Genomic DNA, 18,036 nt, shown 5'->3' with positions numbered 1-18,036 from the left:
CTTCTTCCAAGTGTTGCTTGGGTTTTTCTGCCCATTGTGCCTATCAGCCGTTCATTGAGCGTGCTTTGGCAAATGCATTCTGTCCTTCAGTTATTAGTAGCCCACAGTTTCTTACTTACTGGAGGGCTCTCTGTCAGCAGTTTTTTTTTTTTTTGCTGGTCTTGTGACACTGAAGGAAACTGCGGTCTTCATCTAAGAGTTCTTCTCTTGGTTGATATTTCTAGGCTTTTTCCTGTATACAAGAGGATCTAGACCACCTTTACCTGTCAGGGTTTGCTGATCTGAAACCATGACTGTAATATTTCTGAGGGGCAAAATATTCTTCTTGCTGGACATTGTATAACGACCCTGCCTTAAGTCCCTCTGTTGCGCATCGGGGTTTTGTCTGACTGTTCTTTGGTTTTCTTTTATAGAACCCAACTCTTTTCCTGCCTAGATCCATTTGTGAGGCAGCTGACTCAAAAGCAAATGGGAGAAAGGTGATGCTTTCAGGATTGTAGAGTTTCCTGCTTTGTCCTATTTTCAGCAGCCTCTAGCTATGGATTCACCCATGTTTGAGTACTGGCATCCTGCTTGTCCTTGGAGAAAGCAGAGTTGCTTACCTGAAACAGGTGTTCTCAGAGGACAGCAGGATGCCAGTCCTCACAAAACCCACCCACCTTCCCTGGGAGTTGTTTCTCCATGTATTAGCTATGTCATGGACTGAGGGACTTTGCCTGGGGCAGGGTGATAACTATAGCTGTACATGCTCAGTAGGGCAAATCTGAAACCTCTAGATTCTTTGAGATCAAAATTCAGGGCTGGGCTCCATCTGATGATGTCATCCACGTGTGAGGACTGGCATCTTGCTGTTCGCGGACAACACCTGTTACAGGTAAGCAACGCTATTTTCTGGGCCTGCCTATTTCTTATTTTAGGTCACTACATCTTATCCACAACTCAGCTGCTCTTTATTTGGCTCAGTTAATTACAAGCACTCCCTCTTGTGCACATATCACTGGTGGATATGCTTTAAGGTTCTGCCCTTAACTTTCAAGATCCTTTCATGGCAAATCTGCCTTTTGCTTGACAAGTCAGTGCAGAGATTTATTTATTTAAAAGCTTTTATTAATTGCCTAACAGATTACATCTTCCTAAGCGTTTTACAACATAAATTCAAACAATTTAAAAATACATTTAAAAAAAATGAAGAAAATACATTTCCTTTCATCAGCCTTGCTGGACAAATTCTTTCAACTAGCAAGTTTTTAAAACTTTCCTAAGCTTTCCTAAAACAGGATCTGTCTTCTTAACATTCATTACCAACTTACTTTCAGTAAGCCAGTTCTTTATTGACTCCAAACAAATTCCCAACTTCCTAAAACAGTCCTCCCTATTTGCTCGCAAAGGAACTAGGATCTGAATATTGTCTGGTTGAAAACCAGCCTCCCTAATAATCTCACCAATTTTACTCAAAAAAAATATTGAACAAAATTGGGGAGATGGACGATCCCTGTGGCATGTCCACATCCCACCTCAAGGGCGGCTGAATAATTACCTTGAAAATGTACTTCCTGTGCTCTCCAATCAACCTAATAGCATCTCCTGGTCATCCCTTGCCTCATAGTGGCCCGTTTATCTGAAACAAGAGCATGAGTATTTCAAATTGCAGGATCTGATTTCTAGAATTCTGTCCCCTTAGAGTAGGGCTGAGGGGACACTGCGCCTTCTTCAGAAAGTCCCTAAAAACTTACCTTTTTCAGCACGCCTTTGCTGATTGAATTTCACTACTGATGTTAATAGGTGGGACTCACCTGGACGGAGCCCACCCTTAACTGCAGCGTCTGCCCTCCCCGCGAGATGGAAGGAGAGGGTGAAAGGGGGGGGGGGCGCGCCAGCACACACTCCCCCACGGGTGCAGGTGCCCCTCCAGGCCCCCTTTCCCTGAGATGAAGAGGATAGGCTGTCATGTCATAGCTCCACCCCAGGGCTGTGATGCAGGAGGGGGAGACGCCGGCGCGCAGGGACGATGTCGTAGGCCCTTTAAAGGGCCGTGACACCTGGGAAAAGATCCATTTTAGATCCCTCCCAACGGAAACCCACCCACCCACCAGCAATGCGAAGATAATGAAATACAGGAGCTGTCAGGTTGTGAAAATGATAATACTTATCAGGACAACGTTGTTTAGCATGTTTATGTAGGTAGCAGGTAGAAAACCTATGTTAGTTAACAACTTAACCATTGTATAATGTTTGCGGGACATTGTCGTAGCTTGGAGGGAGGGTGGTGACCTGGGCTGGTTGGGGCCTATGGCAAGTGGTTCCAGGTATCACAAGATGGCTGGGTAGCCGATTAGTGCTGGTGGAAGCGCAAAAGGTGATGGTGTGGAAGGCGCCGAGGTGCGGGGCCCCCCTTGCTCGAGGACAGGGTGGGGGGGCCATGGATTAATGCTGCCTTGCTTGGTCCCTACGGCGGGCAGCGATGGACACAGATTACTGGCCCGGGTACCCATGAAGGTTTAAGATATGATGTGTAAATAAAAGCTGTGGCCTTATTTTACCAACATTAGTGTCAGTGTGGTTTCCTGAGTCAAAGAATATATGTGACATAAGATTGGATAAGGTATAAAGGTCACTCGATGGACAAAGCGAGTCAGAGTGGCGACTGCTAGTGTTGTTGTTGTTGCATTGTTTTGTGTTTGTATGATCATGTTTTATTGTATTTCACTATGTAATGAAGTTTTATTGTTTGTATAACCATGTATGTGAAGCTGAGATTTCCAGATCTGCGGAATAGAAACTGGTTAAATAAGATAACACAACAAAGGGAAATTAAACCTACTAGAAAGGGTAATCAAAGCATCTCACCATCTATCTCTCTCCTCTTATTCTTTTATCTTTCCTGTTCTCTCTCTCTCCTTATTGCTCCTGGCCTGTGCAGATACTTCTGGTCCATCTGTTCATCCATGCAGATAGATGCTGTTATTGCTGCTGATCTCCCAGCTTATATGGAGTAGAGCAGAGCATTGTGATATTTTTTTTTTTCACTTTTCTGTGGATCCCCAGGGCTACATAGACCGAGGTTGGGAGCCACTGATCTTGGACTTACCCATAAAACCAGAATTTGGAATAATGATATCGAGTGAAGTACATGAAAAAAAAACTGCAACTCAATCCGTAAATGTTTTAATATGAAATTGTATTCCTTCCTTGATATTTTGTGCCATTACCTTTTGTGAAGGAAATGTGAAACTGTTTTAAGCACATTAGTGTTTCCTAAAATTGTGCCATTGCCTTGTGTTCTGTAGTAAGTGGTAGTATGTTTTGTTAATACTATGATCTGTTGTCACAGTTATATTAAAAGTATTTTTCTTCATTTATAAAGGCATATGCATCTGGATGTGATATTGTGATTCTGGGAAGTGATTTTGAAAGACTTCAAATAATTCCTGGAGCTAAACATGGAAATATTCAGGTGGGATGTGTGGACTGTTCGCTACAGGAGGGCAGGGTAAGTAGGAATATTAGTCTGTGTGGTAAGTGATTCTAGTGTAAATCCTTGGGGAAAGTGACATATGTGTATATATGTGTGTATATATATGTATACACATATACACATACACAATCTGCTAAGTTTTATCTTCCAGTTTTCCCCCTTTTATAATCTGACCCCCCCCCCCCCCTCTCCCACATCCAGTAGCAGCACGCCTGAACAACACAACACATTGCAGATAACCTGAAAACCAGGACTGTTTGTGGTTCTTGAAAAATAAGGCTATATGGCCTATCTAATCTGTCCGTCCACACCAACTATCGCATGGTTTTTTGAATTCAGATTCTGTCTCCACCTTCTCTGCAAGGAGGCTTTTCCATGCATCTACTACTCTCTCCACCCTTAAGGATTGGAGTAGGCCATCCCTACTTTAAAAACAATACATAAAGCGCTTGGTTTGTTTATAAACTATGTGGAATCATGTTAAAGGACTTGTTGAAATCCAACTACAGTACATCAGTTTCTCTCCCTCCCCTGATCTAACGTCTCTGGACATACAGCCTAAGAAATTGGTGAATTTTGTCTGACGAGAGCTACCTCTGGTTAAACAGTACTACCTCAGATCCTAAAATCCATTGTATTCTAGAGCAGCGATTCTCAACCAGTGCGTTGCCAAGCATCGGCAGGTGTGTCATGGCTCCCGGTGTCCCGCTTCCCTTCTCCCCAGGGTCAGACTGACCAATGCAGTTGATAGGGGAATACTACTGCCAGAGGCGAGGCTGAAGTGGAGAGACCCTCTGTGCTGCCGCCGGAGGCCGGGCCAAAGAGCGGAGAGACGCTGAGCGCCGCAGTCTGAGGACAGGGCGGTGGTGGCTGAAGACCAGAGGCCAGGCTTATTGAGCCAAGCAATGAGAAGAGGCTCCATGTGAGTGTGTATGTGAGTGGCAGCTATGAGTGCCTTGGGTGCATGAGTGAGAGCTATGGGTTCCTGGGTGCGTGAGTGGCAGCTTTGTGTGTGTGTGTGTGTGTGTGTGTTAGAATGGGTGCGTGAGTGGCTGCTTTGTGTGTGTGTGTGTGTGTGTGTTAGAATGGGTGCGTGAGTGGCAGCTTTGTGTGTGTGTGTGTGTGTGTTAGAATGGGTGCGTGAGTGGCTGCTTTGTGGTGTGGGGTAGAATGGGAGCAAGAGCATTTGTGTGTGATTAAGAGCTTGTATGCAAGTGAGAGAGACCATGGTCGGAGGTGATGTGTTTCTGTGAGAGAGAAACTGGCTGGTCAGGGAGGTGACTGGTCTGTGTGAGACAGACTGTGTATGAGTGACTAGTTGTGGGCCCTAAGGAAGAGGACCTTGAGGACAGAGCTTCGGCAGCCACTGCTGCTTCTGGTGTGTGCTATTGGCCCCAAGGGAAAGGAGTAGGTAGGAGAGTTGCTGGAGAGGGTAAGTAAAGGTGGCTTTTAAAGTTTATCTTTCTTGATTGACTGCCATTTTAATTATTGGGTATTGTGTGATGTCTGCTGTTTTTAAATATTTAATTGATACTTGGACAATTTGTAATACTTTTTATGAGTGTTTAATTGGTGGATATTATTCTGTTCATCAGCTATTTTGTAACATTTATTAGTATAGTTTTGCAATTTCTGTGTGGGGATCTATAGCAGCTTGGCTTGTTCTGTTTTCCTAATAGGTGTATTAGTGTTTAGGGCCTGGTTAAATATTGGTAGTGTTGCCTTTTCATAGGTAGGGTTGTTACTGTTTGAGTGTGTTCCATAATACAGGTGTAAATGTGCAGGTTAGTTTGTGAATTATTGCAGATCCTTGGACAATCGGGCCAATACAGTAAGGACGCGTAAGAAGCAGTGCTGGGCGCCCGCTCGTTTGCTGCGTGCATATTTTGGTTCACATACCACTCGATTCAGTATTCAAATTAGACGCAAATCTAAGCAGCGTCCAAAGCGCGTCAATGAAGCGGTAGGCGCTCGCAATCCATTTTACTGTATAGAGCGGTATGCAGTGCCTATACAGTATCCAGGGTGCGCTGGTACCTGTCCTTTGAAATTGTCATTACAAATGTCATTCCACCAGGTATGTGGATGGTTCTTTTCTACAGACCCTGCTGCTTTGAGCGCCTGACTGGACGTCCAAGCCGCAACCTTGGACATCCGGCCGGGTGCTCAAGGCAGCGGTGCCTCCGATCATGGACGCCCGGATGTATTCGCCTGATAAAGAGGTCCTCGGGCTGTGGCTGATTACAGGTGAGAAGGCCACACTAGCCGCCCCAGTTCATCAAAAAAACATTTCCCCTTGAGCGTTACCTGGTCGGCTACTCTAGTCCCACAGTATTTAAAACATGTTTCTAAAACTCCAGCATTCCCACGGCGCTAAAGCTGCTACACATTTCTTCACACTGCGAGCTGAATGCCCGCAAACACAGCAGTACCTCCGGCTGCCGTACTACCCACACGCTTCACTCCAGCAGCAAACCCACCCCTTAACTCTGATTGGCTGCTGCCGCCTTCGGGTCGAAGCCTTTCCCGAATCCTGATTGGTTTGGGAGAGGTGTCGATCAAAGGAGACTGGGCTTTATATCTGGGATGTAAGCTCCTCTACAACAGAGGTGAGAGTTTTTGTAATTTCTGTTCTGGGTTCCTTCCCCGAATACTAAGATAAGAATAATCTGAAAGCAAAGGAGGCTGAAACCCTTTATGGTAGAACTGGCGGGAAGGTCCATGAACGGACGCCGCGACCTTGGACGTCCGAGGTCGCAGCTTCCGTTCATGGACCTTCCCGCCTGTAGGCACTGTTGCCTTGAGCGCCTGGCCGGACGTCCAAGCCGTGACCTCGGACGTCCGGCCGGGCCTCAAAGCAGCAGACGTCCAAGCTGCTGTAGGCACCGCTGTAGGCACCGCTGCCTTGAGTGCCCGACCTCGGACATCCAAGCCGAGGGCTGGCAAGCGAATCCGCTAGTCTCTCTATATTATAAAAGTATTAGGGATGCTGGGCGATCATGTCAGCATGCTCCCGCACACACAGGCGAGCCTCGCATTTCGAGCATTTCTCAACCGCTGACTGAACACCACACTAACGCCAGGGACAGGGTAGGTGGTAAATATTCAGGTTAAAGACGCGGTAAATGAGCTGGTTAACAGGGCGATAATTTGGGCGCACATTACTGTATCGGAGGGAATAGCTAATCCGATCATTACCATGTCATATACATGCAGTGGGCGGAAAGGGATACACGTCCCATGGAGTCAGCATGTACAATGTGAAGGCTGCATCCCCAGTGCCACTGAGGTTCTATGGCCATCCTTGCTGGTGGGCGGCATTACCCCCATGCTACCCACTGTACCTGACAACACTCCATGAGGCTGACCACAGGCGTTGAATCAGAATCTTTTTTTTTTTTTTTTATATGGTGAGTTGTATGGATAATGCCCTAGTTCTGCTCTGCATCCATTTTTGGGGGTCGAGGGGGTTCCTGAGGATGCAGAATGTATATTTACATTTAGCCCCATGACGGTCACATGTTCAGTGTGTCACGCATGTGAGAATAATCTGTCAGGTGTGTCCCGGCCGAAAAAAGGTTGAGGACCACTGTTCTAGAGACTGCACTACCCTTAGTTTTTGCAGCGAGACCATTAATTTACTCACTATTGAGGTCAGACTACCTGGCCTGTAGTTCCCAGACTTCTCCTTACTTTCATTTTTGTGAACAGGAACAAACCTCTGCATTGCAAACGTCAGACAGTGACACTCGGTGAGTAAATTAAAAGGAATCGTTGCTAAAACAGGTTAGTGCAGTTCTGAAATCTGGTAGATTATAGAATCCAAGGCAGCATGGTTTTATGGTCTTGAGACAAATCTACCTGTTTTCCGGCGTATAAGACAACTGGGCGTATAAGACGACCCCAACTTTTCCAGTTAAGATATAGAGTTTGGGATATACTCGCCGTATAAGACTACCCTTCTGTGTCACTACATAACCACACTGTATGTGGTACCCAGTATACAACAACCAACCAATCACGGCAAGTGTTGTACCTTACCGGCGATTGTCTGGTTGTTGTATACAAATCCTGCTTGGATTGGTCAGCCCTCCCTGTCTCCAAAACTATCAGAGCGGTAACGCATCCCTCTGGCCCACCCTTCTATCCTATTACCGTACCTCCTCCTCTGCCTCTCAGATCTCGCTCCTGAGGACTGCAGTGAAGCGGCGTAGACGTGCATGTGCGAGATCTGAGAGGCAGAGAAGGAGGTACCGGTAATAGAGATGTTAATCGGAACCGGAATCAGTTCTGATTCCGGTTCAGATTCACATTGTGTTTTTTTTTTTTCCGTCCGGCCCGATCGGGGTTTTTTTTTAATCTGCTGCGCCCGAGCCGATAAACAAAAAACCCACCCCGACCCTTTAAAACTAATCCCTCAGCTTCCCCCACCCTCCTCCAAGACCTGCCAAATTAATTAAATACAACCCTCCCACCCTCCTGACCCCTCCACAAGATCTGCCAAATTAGTTTTCTACAACCCCCCCCCCAAGACCTGCCAAAAGTCCCTGGTGGTCCAGCGGGGGTTCGGGAGCGATCTCCTGGACTTGGGCCGTCGGCTGCCAGCAATCAAAATGGCGCCGACGGCCCTTTGCCCTTACTATGTCACTGGGGTCGACAGCGGTCGACCCCAGTGACATAGTAAGGGCAAAGGGCCGTCGGCGCCATTTTGATTGCTGGCAGCTGACGGCCCAAGTCCAGGAGATCGCTCCCGGACCGCTCCTGAACCCCCGCTGGACCACCAGGGACTTTTGGCAGGTCTTGGGGGGGGGGGGGTTTGTAGTAAATTAATTTGGCAGGTCTGGGTGGGGGGGTTTTGTTAGATTTTTATTTTTTTTATATTCTCTCCATAAGACGCAGACATTTCCCCCCCCACTTTTGGGGGAAAAAAGTGCGTCTTATGGAGCGAAAAATATGGTAATTATTCGCCCTATAAGACGACACCCGGCGTATAAGACGACCCCTGACTTTTGAGAAGATTTTCAGGGGTTAAAAACTCGGCTTATACGCTGGAAAATACGGTAATCAATTTATCGGTAATAAATACATACCATATGAAATATTTTTGACTTGTTAAATTAGTATTTGGGTTTTGTCTAGTTTCTAGTGGACACTTATATGAAATAGTATCATTTGTGATGATTGTCTTCTGCTTTAGAGAAGCATGATAAACTGAGCTATCATTTTACCCTCCAGAGGTGCTTTCTGCAGAGTACAATTCAAATACCATGTTGGAGCAGAAGAAAGGAAATTTGGATTTCAAGTGTCCAACCAGTACCTGTTCTGATGATTCACAGAGTACTTTTGTTTCTAGTGTTGTCATTTCAATATTTCAAGTACTAAACTATACAAATGGGTTTCTTTTATCATTTTTCTATTTTTAAGGAGCAGTATAGAGAAAATAAATAGATGTTATTGATCAAAATATAGTATACAAACAATTTCATACCTTTAATATGTTTTTATATACCCTTTACTTCATTTTGATCCCCCCCTTTCTTTTTTTTTAGATTGCAGCTTCCTACGGAAATGTGATTTGTATCTTTGAGGCAGCAAGTCACTTAAAACAAAAGAGTACTCATTCACTTGTAAGTAATTTATTTTTAATATGGTAATATGCTGAGCAATAAGGCAACTTATACTTATCAGATTTCATATTACTTAGTTTAATCATTTGCTAGTGAGATATACTACAGTGGTAAATCTATTAGATACTGGTTTTAAAAGTTGTCCTGATACAAAAACTACTTTCAAGTTTTTTAGGTGTATCTTCAGTGCAGTATTGGCTCAGTTTTCTGGTTAAACAGTTTCAAATCCTACAGAGGAAAACTAATGGTTTGATTTGTGTTTTTTTTCCAAAGATGACCTGTTGAGCCTTGTTTTACATTATTTCTTTTGCTGAAGCTGAATGTAAAAATTATTTTAATTGCTGATTAAAAAGATACCATTTGGAAAAAAGTTCTACAAAAACTTCATCTTGCAGGGACACCCCAGCTTTTATGATTTTTATTACTGTTAAGCATATTTAAACTTTTAACTAAAACAATAGAAGCTACAAAAACACCCACCTTGCCAAATCTATTCATATACCAAGGGAAAGATGTGTACCTTAATGACACTCGCACTGGAATCATATACAAAGTACAATTTCACCAGATTTCAAATGGCTGGAGCACACCAGTTATGGTCATATACCAGCAAGTCTGTTTAAAGCAATAGTGATATACAAAACAAATTTGACTTATATATGTTATGTTTTATCCTGCTTCGACAAGTACAGGTAACAAATCTTTGAAATCAAAATTATTTGTTAACTTATTGTTTTGGTTGCATTTAAAACTCAGTCTCTGCCTTAAGGCTGTTTAATATGAAAACTGCCCCATCCATCCAAAGCATACTTAATGTAGTATGCTGCAGCCTCCATTGGCTCCAGTGAAACAGGGAAAATGTCTGCCTCTAAAAGTATAGATGAGGGACTACCTGATATTCAGTGTTTAGGTATGACAAGGCGTATGTCAGGGGCCAGCTAAATATTTTCTGAAAAAACAAAATTAGATTCACTTAGAAATAAAGTATAGTTATTTGTCAGAGAGAGAATGAGCATTTACTTGAACATAAAATGGATTACTTCTCATAGCAGTTAAAGATAGCAGTGCCGCACAAATCATTATTCTACCGAGGATTAGAATATCCAGGAACCAATCAAATCACAAACTTAGTGATGTCATATCAATGATATGAAGTGCTTGGGTTGTCAAAAAATCCACCAATCTTAATGTAATATTGTCATGGGAAAATTGTTTTTAATTAAAGCCCATAGGGTTAACTGTATTCCACTTAAAAATCTATCTTTGAGAACTTCCTTTTACAATGTGAGCAGCAAGGGTTTTCCAAAACTGCAAGTTTTGAAGTCTTATGACTTGATGAAACTCAATGCATTACCATTTTTTTAGGCATTTTATATACAGACTTCCCAAATGAAGATCACAGCAGTTTATATCATTCATATTCTTGGTCAATAATCACATACTGTTAACATTCACATTCTAGGTTAACACTGTAATAAATACATGTTCTGGTTCATATTCATACATATTCTAGGACATCTCGATCATAAGGAGTTAATCTAGTTCATATTCGTCCATTTTTGGTCAACCTAACAGTAAATACACTTCTGTCCTTCTTTGCTGAATGCAACTCAAATCCTCTTATTTAAAATCTGCAAACATTCCAAGGATGTTTGTGGTGAAAGACAAAATGTTTACACAATACAAGCTCAAATATAGGGAGATAAAAATGATCACATCTTGTACCATTTGCTAAGTACTAAATGAGTTAGGACAAGCCTATTTGAACAGAAAAATGTTTAAGGCTTTCTCGAATAACTTAGTAGATGCCAATGTTTATATCTGCTCGGTTGGAGAGAAAGTTTCAAAACAGTGGGCTAGCCACAGAAACCTCGATTGCGAGTTGCGTTGAGAAACACCAACTTAGGAGAGGGAACTTCCAGTAGGCCTTTGTTTGCCATTCTTAAAGAACATGGTTTGTAGATTCATAGTACAGCATTAATCCATGGAGTAGAATCATTATTCACCAGTTTATGTATCAGCATAGCTAGCTTAAATTTGACTTGCCATTGAACAGGCAGCCAGTGAAGTGGGGATAGCATGGGAGTGATATGTTCACACATCCTTGTGCCAGTCAAAAATCCTTGCTGTGGCATTTTGTACAATTTGTAAAGCTCTCAAAGGGCTTGCTGGAAGGCCAGTATATAGAGTTAACAGTAGTCTGTGCTGGTTAAAACAAGAGCCTGATGTACTAAAGAGAGTCTCATAGCTCTAGGGAAGGCTTCAATCTTCGCAGCATACATAATTAATAGAAAGATGTTTTCAATACTGATTTGATTTGGGTGCATAGAAAAATTATCAAGAATCACACCAAGATGTTATACTTGCTGAGATTAAGGATATTAAATCCATCAAACTGAAAACAGTTGTAACATTAGACAGGGGTAGTCTGTTAAAATGATCACGTCGATCTTAACATTGAGTGCAAGTCAGTTATTCAACAGCCAACCTTAAATATTTCTTTTTGTCAATATTTCGGCCCATGTAAGTTGAAATGGAATGAAAAACTGAAAATCAAGGTAGATTTTACAGTTCACATCAATACAGGCCAAAATCTTACGTAGTGGGGTTAAATAGATGTTAAACAGGGTTGTGGACAACTCCAAACCCTAAGGAATCCCAGAGGTAATAGTATGCCGGCTAGATATTGAAGAGCAAATTATTGATTGTTTTGAACAATTGGCGTGGTATGAAGGGAACTAATTTAACCCTGCCTCAGAAATCCCAGTGACTTGTAGACGCGTAATAAGGATCTGATGGTTTAATGTGTCAAAGGAAACTGTAATGTATGAGAGGTAATAACATAATTGATTTACCTGTCAAATCCCCTTATGATTGTATCAAAACTAGAAAGAAAGTTTCTGTATGTTGTAGGGCTAATGATATATTGCCGTCCCATCTCAGACCTACCTGATGTACCACAAAAAATTGTAATTGATCAGCAGTGTGCTGTAATAAGAACACCATGCACCATAAGGGGGGCCCTCTGTTTTGAGGTTGCATATGCCCTTCAGTGTACTCCTGGGGGAATTCTGTGCTACTGCGGAATGCAGAATTTGCGCAGAATTGCCAAATTCTGCGCAGAAAATAGCAGAGGAAACCCCGGCATGCCGCGAATGAAGCTCGTCCCACAGCACACGCTCCGTTTGCGGCGAAGATGAAGGCCCGGTGCGCCATTCGTGGCGAAAAGGGAAGCCCCCCCACGTGCTGCAGGACACGCTCCATTTGCAGCGTAGATGAAGGCCCGGCGCGCCGTTTCTGGCACATGGGGGCCTTCCCTTTTCGCTGTGAACGGAGTGCATCCAGCGGCATGCCGATGAGAGAGAATGTGTATCGGGGGGGGGGGGGGGGGGGAGAGCATGGGGGGGATGCCGGTGAGAGAGAATGTGTGTGTGAGAGAAGGGAGGGTGACAGAGATCATGGTTGGTAAGGGTGAGAAAGAGCAGGAGGGTGTGATAGAGAGCATGGGAGGTAAGAGTGGGTAGCCGGGGGTGGTGCTTGAGTGTGGGTTTCAGAGAGGGAGCCTATATGAGAAGATTGTGAAGGAGTGTGTATGTGTGTGAGAGATTGGGAGCTCGTGTGTATGTGAGGGTGCTAGCCTGTGTGAAGGGATTGTGTATGTGTGAGACAGAGCCTGTGTGAAGGACTGCATGAGAGAGAGAGACATAGGAACCCTGTGTGAAGATGTACGTGTGAAGGAGAAAGGGAGCTTGTGTGGGTGTGTATGCAAGAAAGAGGGCCCTGTATGAGGGGATGTGTGTGTGCAAGAGAGTGAGGGAGCCTGTATGAGGGGGTGTATTTGTGGAAGGGACACTCATACAGTGAATTTCTAGGGAAATTCTGCTCAAAATATTTAAAATTCTGCAGCTTTAAGTAATAACTTTTTTCTGTAATTTAAAATGTAATTATTTAAAGACTGTCATGTAAATTGTGTTATTTTGACCAATATAAAGCGTGCAGAATTTTGCAGAATTTTCAGTTTTTGTGCGCAGAATTTTACAGTTTTTTTTGTGCAGAACTCCCCCAGGAGTAATCCTTCAGTGTTATGAACAGCAGTACATTTTCCACTGGAACATATAACTCCAGGGGGGTTTAAATGTAATCTATTGAGTAGGAAACCATTTTATTTTGAGGATGGATTTTTTTTAAATTTTAAATTACAAGTAATTTCTTAGAGATTAAGTTGGGTTCTGATTGGTCAGATCTTGGAAAGGGTAGGCACTTAAGACAAATTATAAGTTTGAATTTTTTCTGCTCCTGCTCATTTGAGATTCAAGAAGTCGAGTACGAAAGTGAAGTGAACTTTGGTACGGTACCACTTTTTTTTCCTGTTTGTTTGTTCAAATATTTGGTTAATAGGTAAGGACATTGCCGTTCTCTTTGGTTATTTTATAGATGAATTATTAAATCATAGCAATCTGCAACAGCGTGGAGAAAGTATAAACCAGCATCGGTTTTGTTTTGTTGTGGAACTTTGGTATCAATGCTTGTCTTAAGATAAGTGAATACAGATGCCCCCTGATGACTGATTTTTGGCAAAACATGGGCCTTTGGGGATTTATAATTTGCCAGTATCATTGATAAACTTTTGTTTGGACATAGTTTTTGTGATTAAAACAGTGGTCCAGTGACTAGTGGATTAGATACTGTGCATCATTTTTGAAAACCCATTGTTTTGATAAAAATACTTTTACGAATGCCATGAGGGTGAATTACTGAGATATAACACAAGAAGCTCAACCAATTTTGCTTTGCTAGTTTTACCAGTGCACTGTTGCAGTTGGAAGTTTTTTATGCTAGTAATGATTGTAACTTAGCACCAGCCTTAATGTGACTTTATAATGCTGTGAACTGGCTTTTTCACTCTTAAAATGGTGGTATTGATTTGTTAATAGTTTATTATAGGTTTATAGTATTTCTATGCATAATCATAAGAGGGAGTAAGTGGTGATTTTTGTTTTAACACATTTATATCTCGCACTTCCTTAGTTTTAAGTTGCCATTTTTTATACCAGAAGTTAGAAACAGAGCCAAGAAATTGTTAAAGAACAATGATGAGCAGGGGCGGAAAGATGGCGTCCTGAGACAGGAGAAGTAGAAATTGGGGGGGATTCCCCCACTGTGTCGGAGGCTGGAGGGGAGAGCAGCTGACGCCTGGGGCAGAGGTTTCCCTCAGCCCCCCCCCCCCCCCCAATGTAGACCGCCGGCGGCCAGGGTGCAGTTGACTTCAGACGCGCTGCTGTCGAGGGATGATGGGGTCATCGCTCAGGCGGGGCAGGAAGGAGAACTGTCGGCATCTGCACCACCAGGGACAGGGAGAAGCATATTGGGGAAAAGCTTTGAAACCCCGGTAGGACTCCCAGGAACACCGGCCTTGGAAGGTGGACCCCCCGACATTGGGTGAGTAACCAATACCCCCGGTCAAACCAGCGGTTATAACTATGGAGAATCTCTGGGAGCTGATTGCAGGTCTCTCTATTGCTATAAAAGCCTGTAATAGCAAAATGGATCACTTAACTGTCTCTTTGGATAACAACATTTCTGACCATGAAAATTCCTTGGACGCTGTTAAGGTTTCAGTAGCCAAAGCAGAAACAGAGATACAGCAGATTAAGAATTTTAATTTGGCTACTGTTAAGGATAGAACTGCCTTATCCTGGAGAATAGAAATCCTTGAAAACTGGAATCGCCGTTTGAATCTGAGACAGATTAATTTTCCCAGGGTAATGGGTGAAATGCCAGAAATTACCTTTAAGTGGTACCTGAATGAGGTACTCCCAAATGCCTGAGGCACCTCCGATTAATAGTGTATTTCATACCCAATCACTGGTTGAGAGAGATGATACTGATTATCTGGGAGGTTTGCAGTTAGGTTTTATATATCTAACATCTTTCCTGGAATCATCGGCCATTGAAATTATCGATCATTCTACTTTATTTGGTCTCTTATTGCTGAATAGGACATCGGTAAACTGATGTCATCCTATTTTCGTCATTTAAATATATCATTTCATGGTTCTGTAGTAAGAATGTTTTCCTGTTGATAGCAGGGCTGAATTAGCCATGCTGTCATGGGATCTGTCAATCAGGTCTGGGAGGCGGAGCTTTACCAAGCAGAGGCTAGATTTTTGCTCTCTGCGGCTGCGCGTGTGCCCACGCAGGAAAGTAACAGATTCTCCTCAGTCTGTTCTTTCCGCGCGCGGGATCGTACGCGGAGCTGACTTTCTCCTCAGCGTTTTTTGTTTTTTCAAAAAATGTCTAAAAAATTGAGCTTTAAGCCCTGCAAATTCCACCTCTAACGATTCAACATTGGTCATGGATGGCCATGACCGGTGCCTCTGGCCAAATCATAGTCAAAGACTGAATTTTGTACCCGAATGTCACCTAGGACCCAAAAGCAACGGAGCCTATAGGATGAAGGAGCTACTAAGCTTGTCGGAGCCTTCGGAGGCTCACTCTTCACCAGGGCCCTTGACAACACTGGCTTCATTGCTAAAAAGAGCAGCGTCGTGGGATCTTCAACCCTCCAGGCCTGGAGGTAAGGACTTGCCACGACACCCTAGGCTATCGGATTAAGGACCTGATCGAAGGACAGGGATTCGGCACTATTAAAGATGGCGCCGTCCCCAAAACACCGTCTGCACAAGACACTGGGAGTGGCCCAAGTGGCACAGACGGCGTTGACAATCTAGCAAGCGACGCATATGGTGCTGCAGACATCGGCGCAGCAGACAACGGTGCCCAAGACATCGGCGCACATGGCGCAAAAACACATGAAGCAACCAACGCATGGTGCGTCGAGGAGCCCGGCGCCTTGGGAACACACTATGACGCAGATGGCGCAGAAGGTTGCGACGCCACAAGATACGGCGCATGGGGCACAAATAACGCCAACGACGCAAAAGTCGGCACACACTGCGCAAAAGGCAACACATAAGTCCAAACACTCATCTCACCCAATACAACATGGGTTAAAGAGATGACATGAGTCTCCAGAGGTATCTCATTCCACCTCTAACGATTCAACACCAAACGACTTTTACTTCATGGTCCTCAAAATCCACTTCTAAAGGATACAGACCAAAACATAGAAGACTGTCACTGTCCAGAAACAGGATCCACACAGGAACATCGTCAGGCCATCACCATAGGCATTCACATCACTCACACCATAAAAAGGCTTCACAAACAAGTAGAGTGTGGGAAGTAAGCCCTTCTTCTATTTCTTCTCATATACAGGGTGCCAAAACATTATACAAATCAAACAGGGAAGTAATACAAGTTACTTCCTCCAATGCATCTATGTCCTCAAACAGGCAAAGACAACCAATGTCTAGATGTGTTTGGCAGAAAGATTTACCACAATGCAATGTTAAACGCCCGCATTATGTACCATCAATTTTATATGGTACAATATCTGAGTGCATACAAGCCACAAAAGGTATGCTTTCCTCGACGGCAGACCACGTACCACCACCTCTCCATGATAGGGAAGAGTGTTCTAGACACCTGAGGGCGACATATGAAGCATTTGAAACATCTTCCAGGGCATCTGCAACAGCCATTGCGGCCCGCAGGATGGCATGGCTGCATTCCAGTACTATACAGGAGGATTTGCACGAAAAACTAGCTAACCTCCCGTGTACAGGAGACAACTTATGGAGAACGATTTCAGGAAACAGTAGGTAAATTAAAGGATGAAGCTCTAGTGGGTTCAGTCCTTGACATCACAACCTCAATACTCAACTATGTGTCGATATTATGGATCTAATAGTCTATCGTATGCCCGTAGACCCTACAGGTCTTACCAATCATTTCGCACACTGGCGTACCCATCTTACCAGCGTCCTCAAACACAACAACAGACCCCAAATCAACGTAGTGGTAAGCCACGAAACCAGAGACAGCCGACCCAACAACTGGCAGCCACGGTAAAATCAACACCATCTTTTTAATACCTCAGGCACCACCTGGCAGAATTCATTCTTGCCTAGCAGCCTGGGAGAGGATAACATCTGATCAATGGGTTTTAGAGATTGTACGACACAGTTACCAACTTCAATTTACCACAAAGCCCACATCACCTCACCTTTCCATTCTAAAGCCTCAAAGGTCCCAATCACAACTCGGGGAGGAAATTGCTTTACTTCACAAACAACAAGCCATTCAACTGATTTCCCCGAAAGCCCAAAACTTAGGGTTTTATTCCCCATACTTCCTCATTCCCAAGAAGTCGGGTGGCCTTCGTCCCATGCTGGATCTTCGAGAGTTGAACAAATTCCTGACCAAAGAAAAATTCACGATGGTATCGTTGAAATTGATCCTACCTCTGATTCAACCCAACGATTGGATGTGTTCCATCGATCTGAAGGATGCTTACACACACATTCCAATCCATCCATCCTCTTGGCGTTACCTATGCTTTTGCTACAGGCGTCAACACTACCATACAAGGTTCTCCCCTTTGGACTATCGGCTGCACCCAGGGTTTTCACCAAATGCATGGTAGTGGTGGTGGCTCATCTCAGACAACAGGGTATGACCATCTTTCTATATCTGGACGATTGGTTGATAATAGCCTCGACACCGTACGTCTTGATCGATCACCTCAGCCGAGTCAGAGTGCTTACAGGAATTGGGACTGATGATCAATTTTCAGAAATCAAATCTACAGCCAACACAAAAGCTACAATTCATAGGAGCATGCCTGGACACCACTCGCAACCGGGCATACCTACCAAAGACAGGATAACACAAATACGTCACTTCTCCATTTGTTGAACCGCACTCAAAAACCTTCGGCGAGATAAGGTTTAGTAGTCCTAGGCCACATGGTGGCAGCTATTTTCATGTTTCCAGACACCAGGCTACACATGAGATGCCTGCAATGGGGAT

At 43.8% G+C, this 18,036-nt stretch overlaps 1 protein-coding gene across 3 annotated transcripts in view; it reads left to right on the top strand.

The window, feature by feature from the left end:
• DMXL1 (Dmx like 1) overlaps positions 1-18,036 on the top strand; it is a 692,618-nt gene that overhangs the window by 31,771 nt on the left and 642,811 nt on the right. For all 3 annotated transcript variants that reach the window (XM_029570948.1, XM_029570967.1, XM_029570958.1), the window contains exons 2-3: positions 3,365-3,490; positions 9,025-9,102. In XM_029570948.1, coding sequence (XP_029426808.1) covers positions 3,365-3,490; positions 9,025-9,102 — 204 coding nt within the window. The remainder of the gene's footprint in view (positions 1-3,364; positions 3,491-9,024; positions 9,103-18,036) is intronic.

This window comes from Rhinatrema bivittatum, chromosome 1, assembly GCF_901001135.1.
Source record: "Rhinatrema bivittatum chromosome 1, aRhiBiv1.1, whole genome shotgun sequence".
Lineage (NCBI taxonomy): Eukaryota > Metazoa > Chordata > Amphibia > Gymnophiona > Rhinatrematidae > Rhinatrema > Rhinatrema bivittatum.
This window is presented reverse-complemented; position numbering and strand designations above follow the sequence as displayed.